The sequence below is a fragment of the Macaca thibetana genome, chromosome 15, assembly GCF_024542745.1.
Source record: "Macaca thibetana thibetana isolate TM-01 chromosome 15, ASM2454274v1, whole genome shotgun sequence".
Classification (NCBI taxonomy): domain Eukaryota; kingdom Metazoa; phylum Chordata; class Mammalia; order Primates; family Cercopithecidae; genus Macaca; species Macaca thibetana.
Window position 1 is genome coordinate 88,492,007 of NC_065592.1, and position 20,713 is coordinate 88,512,719.

The 20,713-nt window shown below is 36.7% G+C and overlaps 1 protein-coding gene across 5 annotated transcripts in view; it reads left to right on the forward strand.

Moving 5' to 3' along the window:
• Positions 1–20,713, forward strand: part of PCSK5 (proprotein convertase subtilisin/kexin type 5) — a 468,460-nt gene that overhangs the window by 209,963 nt on the left and 237,784 nt on the right. For all 5 annotated transcript variants that reach the window (XM_050761595.1, XM_050761597.1, XM_050761598.1 and 2 more), the window contains exon 9: positions 6,086–6,186. In XM_050761595.1, the coding sequence (XP_050617552.1) occupies positions 6,086–6,186 (101 nt within the window). The remainder of the gene's footprint in view (positions 1–6,085; positions 6,187–20,713) is intronic.

Here is a 20,713-nt window from a genome sequence, read left to right on the forward strand (position 1 = left end):
ATGAAGACCGTGTTTTGTTCCTTTCCAGAGTCTGAGCTCAATAAATATTCGTGCATAAATGACTAGCAAACATTTGGAAGGATGGAGGCTTCACAAGTTGTTTATATAGCTGCAAGAAGACAGGGAGCTGCTCTGTTTCTTTCAGAGAAACTTCTTCTATTGGTAGGTTGGTGAAAGTTAAATGTTATTTGACAGGATATTTAGCATAGAAAATTGCCAGCAGGAACCCTGCTACATGATAAAGCTGTTCACGTAACCTGTTTTTAGTGTCAAAAAGCCTAAAAGATCCCATCTATAACCCCTCACCTCCTCCTGACGTTTCTGTCAAGTTCTGTTTTATGAATAAGGCTCCCCCTTCTCTCCAGTCCCTCCCATCGTTAAATTATCTCTTTCTTTTTGGACTTGTTCAGACTTTGACTTTTTTCCCCCCTAGTAATTTATCTTAGTGATTGGGACATAGGGTCTCTCAGATTCCTCCTGGGAGGGGTTCTCTGAGCCAGAGTTGGGAGAATATATGTTCTGCTTAGCCCTCTCCTGATGTCATTTTATTTATTTGTGTTCAAAACAAAGTTGCTGCCTGGGGTATCTCAGAGTTGGCCTGAAAACCAAATTCCATGTGGAGGAATTATCTTATTGCTTTTAATGCTTCTAAGCAACTCTCCATTTTCTTTTGCAGAAATATTCTGCTGTCTCCTCTCCTTCCTCTTCTACCACCCGATTCATTTTTCAAATACATTCACCCTTTGCACTGGGTTGTTCTCTGTCATCTCTCCATTTCTTCTTTTGACTTAAAAAATGCCATTATTTTTCATGAGTAAAAGTCTAGCGAATCCAGATGTGTTTAGTTGATTTGGAAGTTTGATACATATTCTCTTGAGAAAGTTAAAAAGCGAAAAGGAAACGTTGCTTCTGAAAAGGTCTCATTTTAATGGCCCGAAGGAACCTCCTTACGGACTTGCTGACTTGGGCTGGGCTACAAGGCCAGTTCTGCCATTGTTGTTGCCTTTGCTCGGACTACACTTTGTAACTCAGCTTTTTTTTCTTTTGCTACTATTGAAGAATTTGATATCTTTACCACTTACGAGTCCTTTTGTAGCTGTTTGCCCTTGGGCAAGTTACTTAACCCCTCTGAGCCTCTATTTCCTTAGGTAATAAAATATCTTCCTTGCAGTGTTCCTGTGGGTTTATATATCGTTTTATACAGACACACATAAGTACCTCTTGCACACTGTCTCACTCATTGCAGGCTGCTCATCGTGGGAGTTTTAGAGGAAGCAGTGGAGTTTTAGAGGTAGTTTTAGAGGTAGCTGGTGGTAGATAAAGCATCCCTAATACAAAATTTCAAAATCTGTAGTATTCCCATGAGCATTTCCTTTGAGTGTCATTTTGACATCCCAAAAGTTTGAGATTTTGGAGCATTTCAAGTTTTCAGATTAGAGATGTTGAACTGGTATAATGCAGATATTCCATAATTTGCAAAAATGTGAAACTGAAAACACGTCTGGTCCCAAGTATTTTGGGTAAGGGATACACAACCTGTAGTACTTGTGAGAGTATTAGCTGTACTTCAAACCCTGGATTGTATATACATATATGCACACATAATTTTTGTAGGTTGACTACAAACTTCTGTGAGTTTTGTTTGGATGGTGGAAAAAGAATGACTTTGACTGTTTTCTAAGAACGGAAGAGTTGAAGTATAGAATGAAATGAATATAAAGGGGCTTGATTTTAGGGATTCAACTTAGCAAATAAATATTGTGCCTCTTGGTACATGGAACTGAGCTGAACGTTACGGAGGTACAAAAGCGATATAACGTGGGCTTCTTCTTTAGTGATAGCAACCCTCCATTTGTGAGCAAAATCTATTTGTACTTCACATTTACAGATTCTTTTAGCAACATGAGAGTGGGATTTTGTATGGACTTGTCAGTCATGATTGAATTTTTCACCAGTCTTTGTGACTTCTGTGGACGCAAAAAGCTTTCTTTAGTCTTCAGTTCCTTTTTATTTTACTGTGCTTAATAAATCAGCTTCTTCTATTTTAGTCATTGACACATTTAAGATTTAGTTTCTGCCCTTCTCCCCCATAGCTGTGTCTGAAACAGCTTTCTTGGCACAATTCTAGTTCAAATCAAAATCAACACCAGAAACAAATTCAACCTAACAGACAGTAAAATCATTTCATGTTTCAAAAGTATCTGTTCAGTTGCTCTTTTAACAGATATGAGACAATATGGCACCTTCAAAGTAAAATAGATCACTAGATATCAAGGAGAGAGAAACGCTTGACTGTGGGGTTGCTGTGAAAGCTTGTCACTTATGGCCAAAGTCAATCTGAACTGAGATTCCCTGGAGAATTACATCAATAGGCTAAAACCAAATGTCCAATCAGAACAAGTAATGAAATGTGAAATCTTAGGAAATAATTGCTTAAGGTGAGAAAAAGTGATGGGTCATCTTAGTGGAGGCTGTCTAAACCTGAACAATATCCACCGCTTCTCACCAAAGGAAGATGACATCCCTAACATAGTGGAGTCCAAAAAACCATCTGCTACTGATCCTGAGAGATACTGAAAATCTAATTTGCTGATCAGGACAGCTTTGATCTGGCTCAGGGCCTGGTGTCCTTTCCAGTTTCCATCACTCTGATGGGCACAAATGATATTTTCTCGAGCAATCTGAGAAGTTCTTTGGAGAAAAAATTCTGTTTCTGATTTGTGTAGTGAATTTGGAGCATGCAAGATGTGCCATCAGGATTGAGACCACATTCTGAGACATTCTTTAAAATGGAATCTAAAGTGAAAGTGCTTGCATGTAGAATCTTTGCGCTCCCTGCCCCATGTCGCGGGCCAACTGTTGAATGCAACTTGCCTTTAAATGACACTGTCAGATCCTATATACATGTGTTGTGATTAATGGGGATATTCCATATGGTTCCAGTTTTCATAATGTCATTTTTCTTCAAGATTGCCTGCTCTTTGGTGGTCTTTGCCTTTTATTTCTGAAGATAGACATAAAAACTCCAATACTGTGGCTTCTCTTAATGACGAAAACCCTGCCTTAGATCTTTCCAGCAATGTACACCTAAATATTGCTCCCTCTGATAGTAACGTCCTCATGAAATGACCCAGCTGGAACTTCCATTTCAAGCAGGATGAGAAGGGAGCGGGGGATGTTTTTGTTTCTTTTCTCCCCATTCCTTTTAACTACTCCTTTCCATCACCTTTCTCCTCCACCCCATCCAGCCCTAGCCACCAGTCTCAAGTTTCATTTCAAGTGGTTGAAAAAAATTATAACACAATGGGGATTTGGAATTACACAGACTTGCCTGCATTAATAGCATTTAACACTTCATTTGTGTTTATATATAAATGTACTAAGTGACTTTATATTAAAGTATATGTCGTATGCATAGATACCTGGTCACTGTACAGACGAAGCATATTCCTATTGCAAATGCAAGATATAAAATTTTGATTGTTCACATTTGAGGTTGGCTGAAGGTGGTTATTTATTAGACTCAAATGCTGCACACACTTGGAGTGTTTATTCTGGATTTGTTTCTGTGCGTTGAAAGTGTCTGGTGCAGCTGAAGAATAAGCAAGGAGAGCCAAGTGGGAAAATATCATGAAAAGTCTTGAATCCAGGCACAAATCATTGAAAAAAAAAATAAAACTTGAACAAAGGAATGTGACCATGGGGTGAGGTAAAATAGGAAGAATGCAGGCAAGGCCGTCTCAACAACAGCAGATCTGGACACCTGGAAACAGGCTACTTCTGGGGTGTTCATGCATTGACTTAGGGCTTTGGAAAATCAGGGTACAAATTCACCCATAATTTCAAATGAGGCAGCAATTCCTTTTAACAATCCAGCAATTCCTCTTCTGGAATTAACGATTTGAAGGAACTGAAAACAGGGTCTAAGAGAGATTTCTGCTCCCCCATGTGCATTTTCAGCCTTCTTCACAATTGCTGAGAGGTAGACGCCACCCATGTGTCCATCAGCAGATGAATGGATAAAGAAAATGTGGCATCATGGAATATATTCAGCCTTATAAAGTAAGGAAATCCTGTCATATGGTACAATATTGATAAACCTTCAGGACATTATGCTACATGAGATAATCCTATTATGAAAAGACAAATACTGCATGATTCCACTTACATGAGGTATGTAGAGGAATCAAACACATAGCAGTAGAAACAAGAATGGTGGTTGCCAGGAGGTAAGGGGAGGGAGAATAGGGAATTGTTCAATGGGTACAGAGTTTGACTTCTACAAGATGAAAAAACCTAGTGATATTGTACAAGCTTGTACATATGGTTAACAACATTGTACTGTACACATAAAAATTGTTCAGAGGGTAGATTTATGTTATATGCTTTTTAACATAATAAAAAAATACCTTTTAAAGTCAACAATGAAAAGCCCGATTTCTTAACATAGAAGTGGGTAGGGCCCTGTTTTCCCAAACATCCTGCAAGCATCAGATGTCGAGGTTCAGTAGATGGCTTCAGGGTTTTTGCACACCGTTCATTCATTCAGGAACGCATAGTGAAAGGTTTGACTCCTTCCCCACCACCATATCTATGGAGTTCTATAGATCTTTGTTCATTCTTTCTCTCCTTTTATATCAGTACCCACATCCATCTAGTACAGGTAATCTGATAACATTAGCATTGTCAAAAGGAACGAAGAAAGGATAGTAAGAACTTACGGTCTCATGTGAAACTAAATCAGCCAGAATGCCTATCTAGATCCATGAGAGGTCGTAAAAGAGTCTACTCAGACATCTTCGTGTGACCTAGAATAAACTTCTAAGTGAGACTCTGTCTCTAAGGAGCTATAAAGCACTTTGTTCCTGTGAAAATCAAATTTCTTTCCAAACCAAATTTAACTGATTTTCACACTCCTCTTGAAAGAAGCACTTTGAAGGAGAGGGCTTTGTTTTCAGCTGCCTGGATCCCCCTTCACCTTTCTGCTGACCTTTATCTGTAATATATGGTAATATACTTGCCTTGATGCCAAAGACAGATACTAATAGTCTTCCAGTAACTTCAATGAGACCACTAACTCCTCTCACAGCCCTCTATACTCCCCCAGAGGTGATAATGTCCCCAAGAGGTCAAAAAATGGATTCTTGTCCAAGAGAGAGGATTTTAAAAATCTTAGAGCTATTACAGTGGTTTCTAGAATCTTATTCTATAGTATTTAAGTAGAATTTAAATTTAATGTATTTTTTTCCATAGTGAGAAAATAATGAAACAAAGGTTGAGAAACATTGCCTTTGCTGGATGATAATATTATTCCGTCACAGCTGAAGTGAACTGGATTTAAGCCAAGAGGATAAAAATGACTTAGTTCTCACATTTTGATTAAAAAATAAAATGGAGAAATAACTAATTTTCTCTAATATACAAGCTTACACTTTAGTGCTGTAATTGCATATCAAGTACACTGGCTTCAGCCTTATTTTTAGTATCCATGTTATGTCTTTGAGGAACTCTTGGTTCATCCATGCAACGTTTCTATTGATTCTAGAAACAGGTCCACAACCAAAGGTTCTTTCTATGGCAGAGCATACTTTTGGCTTGAAATCTGTGGTTCCCCAAGGTAAGAGTTCTGGGCTGCAGGGACAGTGTACTTTTATTCTGTATGTTGCCAATGCCTGCTCAGTGTCTGGATTTGATACAATGTGTTTGATTATTTTAAAATGTTGGGGCAAGGAAAGAACTTCAGTTTTAACCAGAACTGGCACTAGGGAGAAGCAAGCAAGATGCTTACAGAGCAGAATTTAAAGAGGTATTTGCACAGTCTTTATGTTTTCATCCATAGGCTCATCCTGGTTTTCACCCTGGTTTTAACAGAAATGGAGTTCAGTTTCCAAACCCTTGCCTTTTCAGAGTTGATCTACGCAGGCAATTCTCTGGAAGTGATATGATTTACAGGCATGTAGAAACAAGGAATTTAAAACAAGTATTTAACATATACCCCCATTCTATTTTTGTGAGTATATTTCTTTCTACTTGCAGATAACTCACATTGGCCTCAGAGATCTAAACTTTTCACTTTGTTTTCCAGATCACTACAGATCTGAGGCAGCGTTGCACGGACAACCACACTGGGACGTCGGCCTCAGCCCCCATGGCTGCAGGCATCATTGCACTGGCCCTGGAAGCCAAGTAAGCCTTGATCTCTATATGTCTTCAATGGTGACAACCCCTGATCTCAGGGAAAACGTACCCCTTCCCTTGTATATGGCCCCTAGCATGACAACCTAGAATATAATCTTCCCAATCCCACCTTTAAAACTTCAAAGGTTTGGGCTTTTAAAAAAAAAATTCCCCTATATTAAGAAGATAAGGTTTTTGGTTTTACATGCTTAAAAAATCAAACTGTGTAATTACTTTATTATGGAGTCATAGCACATGCATGCCAGTTGGCTCCCTCTCTTGCCTTGTTGAGGTTTTTATTCTAGTCTGGGAATGTTCCTGAGCGTCCCAGAGAGGTTAGGGCTGCCCATTTCTGGTCCCTTGCTCTGAAGCATGACTAGGCAGCTCAGATTCCACGACAATAGCACAGTCACAGACTAGCTCTGCAGAATAGAATATGCCAGGAATTAGGACAACCCCACTTATATCAAATCCTGTTCAATATAGTCAAATTCTATGTCAAAAAGATTACTGTGAAAGACCCCTTTAGGCTATTTGTAAATAGGTCCCCATCTCTTTTTTCTCTAAGAACAAATAGGTTAATTTGTCTTAACTTTTTGAAAACCTAATAATACAGATCTAAAATCTCTTGTCCTCAATTTTAAAATCCTAAATGCCGGGAAAACTGAACGTTCTTTTGCAAATTTAACACTCATTTTTTGGCAAAGTTTGCCATATACTTATTTGAGGCTATTTACAGTATTATTTATAACATTTACTGTGAAATATTCATGTATTTGATTGTGAGGTGCTGGCTCAGCCCCCCGCTGGAGGTTTTGTGTCATGTATGTTACAGGCACCATCTCTGAAAAGAATCTGAATTCCAAACCCGTCTTGTCCAATTTTAGAATAGGGATGGAAGGTTCTCTGAGGCTCTCCCTGCCGGAAGATCATAAGAAAAAGGAACTGAACTAATGATATAAGCGGTATTCTAAAAATAGCCTTGCACCTCTGCCCTAGGGAGGAAGGGAAAGGCCCATTCATCTAGTTGCACCCTGAAGTAGCGCAGTAGCCAGTGACAGGGAAGGAATATGAAGATAATGAAGAGGCTTAGCGATTACAATAAGAACTGTGTGGCTGGGCGCAGTGGCTCATGCCTGTAATCCCAGCACTTTGGGAGGCCGAGGCGGGTGGATCACAAGGTCAAGAGATCGAGACTATCCTGGGCAACGTGGTGAAACCCCATCTTTACTAAAAATACAAAAATTAGCTGGGTGTGATGGCGGGCACCTGTAGTCCCAGCTACTGGGGAAGCTGAGGCAGGGGAATCGCTTGAACCCGGGAGGCGGAGCTTGCAGTGAGCCGAGATCGTGCCACGGCACTCCAGCCTGGTGACAGAGCGAGACTCCATCTCAAAAAAGAAAAAAAAAAAAAGAATCATGCTAGTTCATTCTCAGGACACGGGTAATTTCCCAGCATTCGCAGCTGCCCCTCTGTAAGACGGAGAGCCTATGTTAAGGCAGCTGGACCTGAATATAACGTGGATACAGTAAATCGCTAAGTCATGTGTTGGACTGAAACTGGGGGAAGAACATGGGCTGTGGATATGGTGCCCCGTCTCTGGGTGGCCTCTTGCCCAAGCCTTGACATTGAGAGATATCCAAGCCCACATGAACATTTGGATTTCTTTCTTTTTGACGAGGTTAAATATGAAGTCATTTTCAACATATTACATCTTTTAAGGTGTTAAAAGTTTGGGTTTAGCAAGGAACTGGCACTTATCCTATTAAATTCTCACTTTACAACTTTTCACTAATGTGTTCTGGCAGCAGAAGTCTCAATTAAGTGTCTGTGTTTTTAATTTGGTGAACTCTACCCAGGAGTTTTGAAAAATACATAGTTTTTATTCTGAAATTCTAGATTGTTTCTCTGGAATATGTTTCCACAAAATATTAAAAGAAAAAACATTAGGAATTCCTCTGTCCTACTCTCCCTCAAAGGCTATCTCAAACTAAAACTTGGCAGCCTGATACTGTAACTATTGCCACATAGAATTAGGTGATACTCAGTTCTTTGAGATATTACTATAACACTATTATTTAAAAAAAAAAAAAAAAAAAAAAAAAACAGTTGTTTTAATCATGATTTAAGCTGAAATGTAAAAATCTTGCTTTGTGCCTCAAATAGCCTGAGATAAGGTCACTTCGGACTGCGTAACACATTGAAAGACTACAGCTGTTTTTTTTTTTTCTCTCTCTCTCTCTTTTTTGCATTTTGAGCATTTATAAAGATCTATTTTTGACAAAACTGTGATGAGTAGAAGGAAGTTCCTAAGATACAGGCTACCTGGAAAATCCACTGTGTTTTAAGATGTGAACAGTCCACTCCAATTGTGGGGCCAAAATGGATGGTAAACTATCTGATAAACTGAGAAAGAACAAACCTTTTTTTGTGACTCCATTGGTTTGTTGTACAGGCCAATCTTTGCCTGTAAAATGAAGCTCAAAATTACGGGAAAGAGGTCTGAGTTACTAAAAGGGTGGGTCAGATACTGGTGTTAAATTAGCATCAATAAGCACTGGGCCTCCAGCTTAATGTGAAACATACCTAAAACTAAGAAATTAAAGAGAGGAGCTCCAACTGCATTAAGGCTGCAGTTGCTCTAAATCTAAACCTATTCCTTGTATATGTGCCTCACTCATTTACCCAGCCCCACCCCTTGCAATCTCCTCTTACACTATTACTTCTCAACAGCACTTGAACTTTGGTATTTTGAGATTCAGCCTTTACTATCACAAGTTGAGGAGCAAGATCTACAAGATACTCTCTTTTAAGAAGAGAGGAGAGAAAGCCACCGTGCTAGGCAGAGTTATGACTCAGGATACTGCCCTACTCGCTGGGAATGCATGGCCTGTCAGGGTTCATTTAGTAACTGGATATGCTGAGCCTTTGAATGAAAAGCTGCGGGTGTCTGCCAGTCCCTATTTAACTGCATGTCCTAGCTATCTCCGTACTATCAGGAGAAATGTATTGTTTCTCTGAACATCACTAGATTACTGTATTTACTCAGTCCTAGGAACATCAGAGAAAACTAGATCCTGAGCTTTTCCCCAGCCTCCTTTCCTTACATTCCAGATGTCTGCCTGCATGGGTAGGACTGTGGTGCCTTCTGTGATGCGGCTTCTACCATTGGCCTCTCTGCCATTCGAAAGCCTTCCCAGGAAACTTAAGGGAAAAGAAAATAAATACATCCATCCTGTAGTCCTAGCTACTCAGGAGGCTGAGGCAGGAGGATCCCTTGAGCCAGGAGTTCAAGGCTGCAGTGAGCTATGATCACACCAGATTCTATTGCACTCCAGCCTGGGCAATAGAATGAGACCTTATCTCAAAAAAAGTGTCGTGGGGGAGAAAGAAAAAGAAGTGGAATGAAATACAAAACATAGAAACAGATAAAGTATCCAGATCTCTTATTCAAACATAACAAGTTTGATCATGAAATAACTTTGCTAAGGCTGGGCGCAGTGGCTCATGCGTATAATCCCAGCACTTTGGGAGACTGAGGCGGGCAGATCAGCCACCTTTGACAATCTCATCATGAGTCTTGCTTTTCTGCTAAAGTGGGAGATTTCCTCCTTGCTCTCAAAGATGCTTCCAAAAATTATGGACAATTTCAGAATAAGAGAAAATAATCTTAAAAGAGAGGGGAGAAAAAACTTTTTGTGTTGTGGTACCCTCAGAACATTTTTATTGGTTCAGAGGGTTTAACAGTACGAATTTTTTGTGTGTGTGTGGATTTTTTTTTGGTAACTTTCTGGTGTTTCAGCTAAGTGAATAGGGAACATGTAATCAGTGATTATAGGATATCATTTGGGCTATTGCTGCTTAAATGGTGTCTTTTTACGTAACCTAACTCAAAAAGTTCAAATAAAACGAGTATGCAAGGAAACAGGTTTATTAAATGAAAAACCAAAATGAAAGATGGCTGTACTAATTTTAGCTTAGCAACCTGGCCAGGACACCTTCTGTCTGTAAGTGTTTTGCATCTAGATCCTAGTATATGCTCCTAGTGCTATGGACCTATGGGGGAAAAAAAATAAAAGAGCTTGCTATTAAATGATGGTTTGTATTAAATGGTTTATAAAATAAAGTCTAACTAACATTCATGAAAGTACAGAGTGCTCAGAATAATAAGTTGTACTGAAAGTTGTCCTCACCCATCTGCAATTATTAGCAAAGAAAAGCTTATTTTAGTGGAATATTTCATATGTAAAAATATCAGCATCAACTCAGGAAATACAAAAATTAAGTTCATCAAAGGAACCTTTCTTCTGCTGATTGCAAAGGGTCTTTCATTGGAAAATCGAAGAATATATGTTCAGTGATCAAGAAACGTTACACTATACTGTGAATGGTAAATAAAAGGGACTGAGTCAGGTTGAAACATCTGAAATTATCTAAAACTTCCTAAAAGGATATTGGTATAAAGAATCTCCTACGAATTCTTGCTGTAAGTGACCCCAAAGCCTTTTTCTTACATTTCATATCTCAGAGGCCACAAGAATACCTTACTGTGCGAAAACCCAATATATCTAGATCTAAATTTAGAAAATAAATTAAAATAACAGCTGCTCTTCTACAGTAGAAATATACCCGATGCATATTGAACATCAGCTCCCTCTGGTATCTTATATATGCACATACATATACACATTCACATGTTTCTAGGTAGGGTCATCTACTTTCTCCTTATTACTTATCTTTTCCCTCCTATTGCAAATTAAATTTAAATTCCTTGAGAATAAGGATTATATCTTATCTTTATTTATGTGTATATAACAAATATATTGAACGCTGCAAAAAATTAAAGCATCATACTAGGCACTAAGTTAGGGCATAATTCAAATATGTATAAAATATTATATATCACTTGCTTTCAGGGGATTATATATTCTCATTAGGGAAGCAAATGTACACTAACAGATATATGCAAATTATTTAAGGAAGTCAATGAAATCATTCTGGGGGAAAGCTTGTAGAGGGTGCAGGACTTGAATGAAAATAGAGATGCCCAGCTTTGATGATTCAAATTGGAACATTGGTTCCATAGAAATTTGTATCCTCCGTGACACCTAAGTATAGTGTTTTGAACAAGGTCCATTCTCAACAAATATTAAATTAATTCATCTAGTCCAGCGTTATTTTTTGTACAATGGAACTGACTCCTAGAGAAGTTAAAGAATTGCTCATTAATTACTTTTACCTTCCAAATACTTTAGCTGATATTCATTAGTGACTTCTTTCTCCCATACTGCCTCAACTCGTCTCTCATCCTGTTGATTTATCATTCATTAGAAGTGGACTTCACCTGGCTAAAATAAAGACATGATGCTATTCCCCCTCTCACCTTCCAAGAGAAGCCCCTCTACCTTTTATCTTTGGAGGAAGGGATCATTCGAGACATGGAAAGGTCAAAGTGTGAAAAGTTAAAGAAGTGTTGAGCCAAAGGATGATTCACACCATATGCTGTTGATTTCACAAATCCATCCTGAAAATTTTCTCAGGAAATTAAACTGACCATCTGCATTTCTTGTAAACCTAAAAAGTCCGTCTATATAAATCTTACGTAGTTCAGATGAATCGACCACTCTGTTTCTGTTTCACCTTTCATCATAATCTGTCTTACCTATGTGTTTCCAGTGTTGGAAAATGACCAGAATATTTGGGATACAGTGATTGTGAGAAGTTAATATGTGGGACAGTCGAGAAGGGGTTCTGGAGTTTTGAACCAGCCAGCTCTGAGTTAAAGTACTCACTGGGGTGAGGGGTGCGTCAGATTTCTAGAACTGAGCACTGTTAACGGAGGCTACAGAAGAAGGATAGACATAAACATTTCTTAATATTGAGGTTAGCATCTTAGTACTGATATCCCGTAAACTAGTCTTATCATCTTTGTATTTTTTAAATTAAAAACACATTTTAGTATAAAATGTCTCATTAAAAATTTTCCCGAGGGCCACATGCAGCTCTGTGAGATGCTGCAGTGGGCGGGGAGCACAAGTGTATTTGCTTATTGAGGTAAAATTGCAGAGGGCATACCAAGCTTTTCCTTTTACGACAGTTTTATTTATTTTAATGAGAACTTAGGAAGTGCTTGCACAGAGAGAACTACAAGCATATGTGCCCTGATTCCACACAAATACAAGGGTAAAGAAGCAGGTATTCCACACGCCCTTCCTTTCACACACTCTTAAGAGTGTTTGTGTATTGGAGCGTTGGATGTTGGGCTTAAAATTTTGCTGAGATGTCTGGTATGAATGCTTGGGGTATACAGCGTGAAGGGGTGAAGAGAACTAGAAAACCAGGGAGGGGAGCTGAAAAAGGTTTATAAGGTAAAAACAGTGCACATTTCAACTTGAGGCCTAGCGGACAGAGAAGGGATGTACTGTCCTGAACTCTTCCCTATAGTGAAATAATTGTAACCAGACCCACAGAGCAGTTACCACGGGCCTTCTGCCAGGACTGTGCATGAAAATAGCTTTGTTATGTCTACATACACACAGACAATACACTCTGTCCTCTAGTCCTTCTCAAGTTCAAATTATGTAGAAGCCAATTTTTCCTGGACTCAACTTTGTACCTTAACTAATGGTTTCAAAAACTACAGCTTCCAGAGGTGTCCATTGTGACTGGAAAAGCACTAATGGTTTCAAAAACTACAGCTTCCAGAGGTGTCCATTATGACTGGAAAAGCACTAATGGTTTTAAAAACTACAGCTTCCAGAGGTGTCCATTATGACTGGAAAAGCCCTGGTCAACGGCTCATTCACCTTGGATTATCTTGAAATGTAGCCAGTGTGTTCCAACTCCTTCCCTAGATGAGAAAACTAAGAAACATGTTGGATAGTTGAATTGCTCAGAGACTGAACTGAAGACAGAAAAGTTCTTAGGAGACTGTTACCTGCCTCTTTTTCCTTAGCTATATTTTGAAAAACGTATTAGTTACTAAAAACATTTTATTCTTATTACTGTAATAATAAAGATTGCTTTTCCCAAAGAATAGTTGTCAGTCCTGTTGCAATTGCCAGACCTTTTCCTTGTATAGCTGATGAAGTATCATTTTCAAGTGTCAAATGTTGGAAGTGTCTCATGTTATAAATATCCAGTTTGTGCTGGAGCAAGGCAAGTAAACCATTTGGGAAACCAGTGTAGTAGTGCAGGAGGGATTAGGCTAGTCTGGTCAAGGTGATGGGAATGGGGACAGAGAGAAGTGGGTAGATTTGATGTATATTTTGTAGGTATAACCAACAGGTAATGAATTACATATGTGCCTTTGGGAAAAGGAAAAAAAAAAAATCAAGATCTAGTTTCTTTGCTAAACTCAGGTAAATTGTGGTACCATCTATGGAAATAGATACCCTTTATTCTTCCCATGGGATTCTGGGGATTAGAAGCTGCATAAAAATCCAGTAGTACAAGAAAGTCTCTGGGCCTACAGATTTTGCAACAAGACCCGTAGCAAATTTCTCTGGCAATTATTGACTGTGCTCTGGTACATCAGCCTCCCCATCAGTTAATTAATCCGCGAAAGGTGCCTACCCAGAGATCATGATTGCTGTCAATGACTGAGACGGTTCCCATTTTTAAAAAGTAAAAGAAAACAGAGAATATTATTTACATTATGAATTGCTCATCTGCTTCTGTGTCTTTTAATTTAAACAGAGTGTTAGCAAATTAACCTTTACACAGTTGCCCGATAAGATTGCTTAGAAACTCCACTGATGTATTAGTGAGTTTACAAGAAATATGTGAAATTTAGTATTAAATTTAGTCTCTTGAGGGTTTGTGGATTTTACTCATTGCCAGGACATTTTTGTTCTTGATAGTGCCTATGGTAACACCCCAAATACCATCAAATATAATTTTTCTTGCTAAGAAAAAGAGAAGATGACTTTTTTTTAGGGTCTATTAGTTTCACAGCATAGCCTGCTACTTAATCACTTTAGTCAAAGCATATTAAAAGATTCATTGCATAATAACTCATTGGATGGCTTCATCAAATATTGCTGTTTTTGTATTTAAAAATTCTCAGATTATATTCCTCTACTCTATATTGAAACACAATTCAAACTTAATCTGTTTATATGCTAAGTTTTCTTCGATTGAGTTTTGAATTGATCTAGCCTATGGCTACATTGTCTTGCCCTGTAATTTTTTACTTCCAGGACAGTTTTGTCATATAAAAGTTAAAATTGTTTGGTGTCATTTGCTCGGAAGAGCCTAATTGTTCCTAGTGGCACTGGAATCTAGTTTTTGTATTAACTGATTCCAGCATTCTTTTTTTCCCTCTGTTTAAAAATTTATAATCATAATGCATTTTGCCATCACTAGGAGAGAAAAGTAAATAAGGAAAATAAAAAGGACAGATTGAAAGCATGTCAGTTTACTAACATGTAAGATTTTATTCATCCTGACATCAACAAATTGATTATGGCATCTGATGTGTTGAAAGCTCCAACCGACACATTCATAGTGAAATGAACTGTAATACCTGCAATAGAACATGCAACACAAAAAGAAAGACATTGTGTGTTTATAAGATTGCATTATTTCTTACCATCTTAGATTAAGTTTTCATTTCTCTATTCATAATTCTGAACTTTATTGAGTAACCACCTCATGTGTGAGTAAGATGAAGTAAAAGTTTATGTTGTTTGCATATCACAGAAAAAGCAGTAAGTCTGTGACGCCTGGTAGTATCATCCCTACCAGTAAAGATTATAGTACATCAGACAGTGATATCCTGTTTGTGACCCAAAAGATTCTTCTTGCCATTGGCCCCCCTTGAGTGTGGAGATGTTGCATAGTGCAAAAAGATAAAATGAAGAGAGAAAACGGTGGAAAAAACAGCAGTCAACCTTCATTGAATGCTTGCTTTATGCCAAATACTGAGCTGAGTGTTACACTGGTAATCTCATTTTATCCTCAAAGCAGTGCTCTAAGGTAGGCATTATCACCACATTTCCTATGTGGAAAATGAGGGGTAAGAATTCACACAGGTGATAGGTGTGGTAGGTGGATTCAAGGTAATGTGACACCAGAACCCACCATTCTACCACATCACCTTTCTGTGTTAAGTACTGTAACGGGACATGGTTAATTACAAATGGACACTATAAACTGCAAAGTGAATGAATGAGTAAATGGAGAGAAGGAACTTTCCCTACAGCTATTCAAAAGTAGGGATAGGTATCTATTCCAGTATCTGTAGTTAGTGAGATATTGTTTAAACTCTAAATCTTGATTGATTCATTCAGGAAATATTTATTGAGTCATGCTTGTTATCATAATTTTTTTATTTTGAAACAAACTTTTTCTTCATATTTCTAAACCTGTAATACATCTTACAAGTCATTGTTGCAATGTTTAGCTAGTTCGGTATGTGCCTGGCACTGTGCTAAGAACTAGAATACATCTATGAACAAAACATGCATGGTCCTTGCCAGAGCTGCCAGGAACAGTCAAGTAAGTTGAGCACAAATGTGTGTGAGGCCTTGAACTTGGCTCCAACAGAGCCTACATTTCAGTCTAGGGAGGTAGAGATTAAAGATAATTATATCTGGCGTGAAGGAAAAAATAGAACAAAACATTATATTGTGCTAGCGGGATTGATGGTAGGGTGAAGAGTAGGAAAGGATGAATAACAGCAAATAAGGAAAAGAAGTGGCAAGGTCATCAAGGAGATGACAGCATTTTTGCTGCAACTGGAGTCATAAAAGTGATTCAACTTACAGTTGGTTTTTGTGAGTTTTTAACTGAGTTATTGCTTTCTGGCAACGTTAAACACATCTTACCTTTTTCATCTAATAGAGCTTGCAGTCACAACCAAGCCTTAATAGAAGGCCAAATGATAAAGAGGAATACCTGAATGATCCATAATTTTTATATTCCTATAACAAATTTAGAAACCTGCCTGTATATGATTGAAAACAGGTTGAAAACTGGCATGACTTCACAGATGAAAATTGTTCATCTAGTCAGCAAGAATGCAGTTATGTAGTCTTCAGTGAGCACTCGAATTTATTTGAAAATCTTGGTACACAACCAGGGAATGTTGGTGCGAAGGAAGAGAATTCTAGTGAGATTTAAAATAGGGAGGTGAGGGTCTCTCAAGGGCTCTCAGCAGAGTCTGCTTGTTATTTAGCTATTGGAAACCTTTACAAACAACTTGAAAGAATGTTGTAGCGAGCTTCCTGGAGAGAGTGTGATACAGGAGTGATCGTATTAGTCATGCTGAATTTTTGTTCGTTGCTCTGAATTTAGGTGCCATTGGAATTGACATTTGATAGCCTCATTTTCCATAGCAGATGTATTCAATTTTATAATTTTCAGTGTGCTAAAACTCTCAAGCATTTGGGATCCCATACCTGGAATATAAAGCAATTGTTGTCAGTTTGTCTGAAGAATCATAACATTGGAAGACTGCCCAGAAACCATCTGGTCTGTAGAGATGCTATTCAGTGAGAGTGTTCAGGGGTCACCAGGCAAAGGTGAATAACAATGGCAATGTAGGTTAGTTTTAAAACAAAGGTATATTTTTTAATTTCAAAAAAGGAATTTTTCAAGTGACTCATTCTGATTATATATACTGTTTTCGCATAACATTTTCCTACTTGTAGGAAATGATGCTATCCTTACTTAGCAATGAAAGTGATGAATCTCACGTTGATTCCCAAGTTGAAAAACAATGTTCCAGTCTTTGAAATACAAAAGATTGAGAGCCTTTTTCATCAAAGTGGTGCTTGCAAGCATTCTACTAATTTCATTTGCCACTAATACCTTAGAAGCAAATAAATATTTATTTAATACTGACAGATTCCAGGAAGAGCAATCCCATGATGATTATAATATATTATTAGCAATAGAACCATTTTTAAAATTTAGGTATTTATTTATATAATGTATTATTTATAATATAATCTTCAAATTAATATAAGTATTATCAAAATACATTTTATATAATATATATATAAATCATGTAGAATGTAAATCAAATATCTCCCTACACAGCCAACTTTAAGCATGTTTTAAGCTTTTAGTGTAACTCCTAATGCTATGATGCTAGTTCCAAATATTCTTAATATATGCATCATGTTTACTATAAAAATACTGCAGACTTTGTCTTCAGTCTGCATTTGCCTTCCTTTCAGATTGTGTTGTTCATTTTGTTGTTCCCCTCCCATTTGTTTTTTTAAACCAACCTTTTTTTAACCAAATAATGTTCTTCTAACCTGCAGTCAAGCAAGATTAGATTAAAGAAGGTTTCAGGTTTTTGTAGGTGCTGTCTCCATTCAGTTCTTGGAAATTAGATGCTGAGACATTTTTGAATTGTAAGGACTGGTATTCAAATTGAATTTGAAAAGTGTATTTCAAAGTCACTCGAAAAGATAATAATGCTTCGAATCCTCTACTAATCACCTAATACTCTTTCATGTTCGTATTTGTCTTACCTGCATATACCCAACATATTACCTTTTGGCCATAGTTATAGCAAGTAATTTTTTAATTTTTCATTTGCTTTTAGGTATTGTTTATATTGTTTTGAAATAGGGAATTTTTAAATTTATTTTAAAAGTATTATTTAGTCAAATACATGTGTTCTTTATGAAATCTTCAATTAGATAGGCATACCCAATCTTTTTGTACCTCCTAGAGAATTTTACATATGCTGATGAAGCTATGTATGTTTCACCCTAAATGAGTCCAGACTTACATGTGGCAAGGAATTTCCTGTACCTTCAGGGAATTCATGGACCCCAGATTTAAAAGTCTCAGGCTAGGAAGTTCTTTCCTATTTCAAAATTTATTAATAAGTGACATTTTCATGTAGTGTTTTCTTTATTTTTTGAGTTTTTAATTTTTAATATTTTTGTAAGTACATAGTATGTGTATATAGGGGGTATATGAGGTGCTTTGATACAGGCATGAAATGTGTAGTGATCACATCATGGAGAATGGGATATCCGTGACACAAGCATTTATCCTTTAAGTTACAAACAATCCAATCACTCTTTTAGTTATTTTTAAATGTACAATTAAGTTATTATTGACTATAGTCACCCTGTTGTGCCATCATTTAGTAGGTCTTATTCATTTTTTCTAACTATTATTTTTGACCACCTGTAACCATTCCTACCTCCCCCCAGCACTCCCCATCACCACCCTTCACAGCCTCCGTAACCATTCTTCTACTTTCTATATCCATAAGTTCACTGGTTTTAATTTTTAGATACCACAAATCAGTGATGATATGTGATGCTGCTTTCTTGTTTTATTTGTCATCATTAAAGTTTAACCAACTAGAGTTTATTTTGTTGTCCAGTATGAGGATCTAAATTGAGTTTTTATAGGGATCCTATTTGCCCAATGTCATTTGTTAAGTAATCTATCTCCTCCAAAAGCAGTTTGTTTTGTCTTCTTTTAAGTTGTTGCATGTATGAAGACTTCCTTTACTATTTTCTGTTCTATCATTCTACCAAATCTTTAAACATTACAGAATCACTTCATATCTTAAACATTTTCTTAAACATACTTATTCGTTCATTTTCCCAGATAAAATTTAGAACTAGTCTTTTGTGTTCCAAAAACAATCCCAGTGGCAATTTATAACAATTGTGTAAATCTTGGCTTCTTTACAAGTATTCCCAATCAAGAAAATCATTATACATTGTTTAGATCTTCTTTTTATTGGCATATTAATGTATCAGACTTGTCCTTAGTTTCATAGGTTTTCAGACGTATTTTTTGGAATAGCAAATATTTGTTTGTTTTGCTATTGGTATTATTTCTTTAACTGATTATTACTTATCTGTAACAGAGCCATTATTTTTGTATGCTTTTCTTATCCCTAGGTCCTTTAACTCACATTATATTATAGCTCACATTATATCTTGTTTGTTTTTTTCAGAATATATTCATAGCATCTGATGATAGTAATACTTGTCTGTGTTTTAAGAATTTTTCGTATTTGTTCTTATTGGATAGTGGTACAGATTAGTCATTATAAGTTGAGATTTTGGAGTCAAGCTAACTTCAGTTCCAATCCTGCCTCTACTATTATTTCCTGGATAGACTTGAGCAAGTGGAAGTCGTATTTCTTAACCTTGTTTAGTTGCAGTTTTTTCATCTGAAATTTGGGTCAATAACTCAGAATCACAGGATTGTTGCTAGCAAAAAATGAACTTAGGTATATGGAAAGTACTAAAAATAAGGAAGCTGATATCATCACAATATTACTTCGATTACATTAACCCTTCAAAAAATAGTAAATATTATGAAATAGTAAGCATTCACATTTAGATCCTGATTTTCTATTGATTCCTTTTTTTTTTTCCACCTTCTGTTTCACTTTTTGTCAATGTTTGTGTTTCTTTTAGATGTTCTTCATAATGCCTATGCAGCATTTTTGGTTTTATATTATCATTAGGAATGAGATTTGGGTGTTTCCGTATCCGTTGAGATGAATATATAGTTTCTCATACTAGATTTGTTGATATAATTTATTAGAATAATACATTGTTAATATTCCCTGCTTATATTTATGAATCAGATTTAGTTATTTAATATGCTATTGGTTTAATTTTAGCATATTTTATGTCTTTGAGTTTATTTTTCTGAGATTTTCTTTTACTACATAATGTATGTGTATATATGTGTGTTCTATGCTATTATTACGGCAGCTAGCTAACATTAGTTGTGTACCTACAGCAGATAAATAGCATTTTCTAAAGTATATTTTTGGTATATTTCATGTAATTCTTATCTGTAAGGTAACACGGGTAGTAAACGGAGAGTCAAGCTTTTAACTCACGTTTTTTTAAACCCATGTTGGTTTGACCTTGAAACTGGCCTCTGTCTCTGCAAGTTTTTGGTATCAGATGATGTTAAATTCACAAAATAAATTATGGAATTTTGCAATTTGTATTTTCTCTCCAGAGACCCTTGGGATCAGAGTTCTTGCATGTTTGAAGGAAACCATCTGGCCTCAAAGCCATTTTTAGAAGTAACCCCAGTATTTTCTAACACTATAAACATCTCTTGTATTGGTTTTTATGACTGCCTTAATATTTAGAATTTATTAGTGTTTTCTTCTTAATTTTCTCGATTAGTTCTTTTGTTACTGTTTTTCAAAGGTCCAGTTTTGAGATTTCTTTATCAGTAATTTTTTTTCCATTTTTCTTTCTTTCTTTTTACACTTTCTTTCCTGTTTTCCTCTTCATTCTTTTATGAATCTTACTGGCTGAATCATTGTTAATTTATTTTTCCTTTTATATTAATAAAACTTTTTAAAGATGTGAATTTATCTCTGAACACACTTTTGAGAGACTGTCATTTTCTAATGATATTTTCACTTCCTGTTTGATAGAATGACAATTGAGCAAAGTACTGTTAAGTGTTAAACAAACTTTGTCACTATTGAGATTTGACCCTTTTTTCACTACATTGTGGTCAGATAATAGGGTTAGATGATAACAACACCAGTGTTTTGTGAGGTATTGTT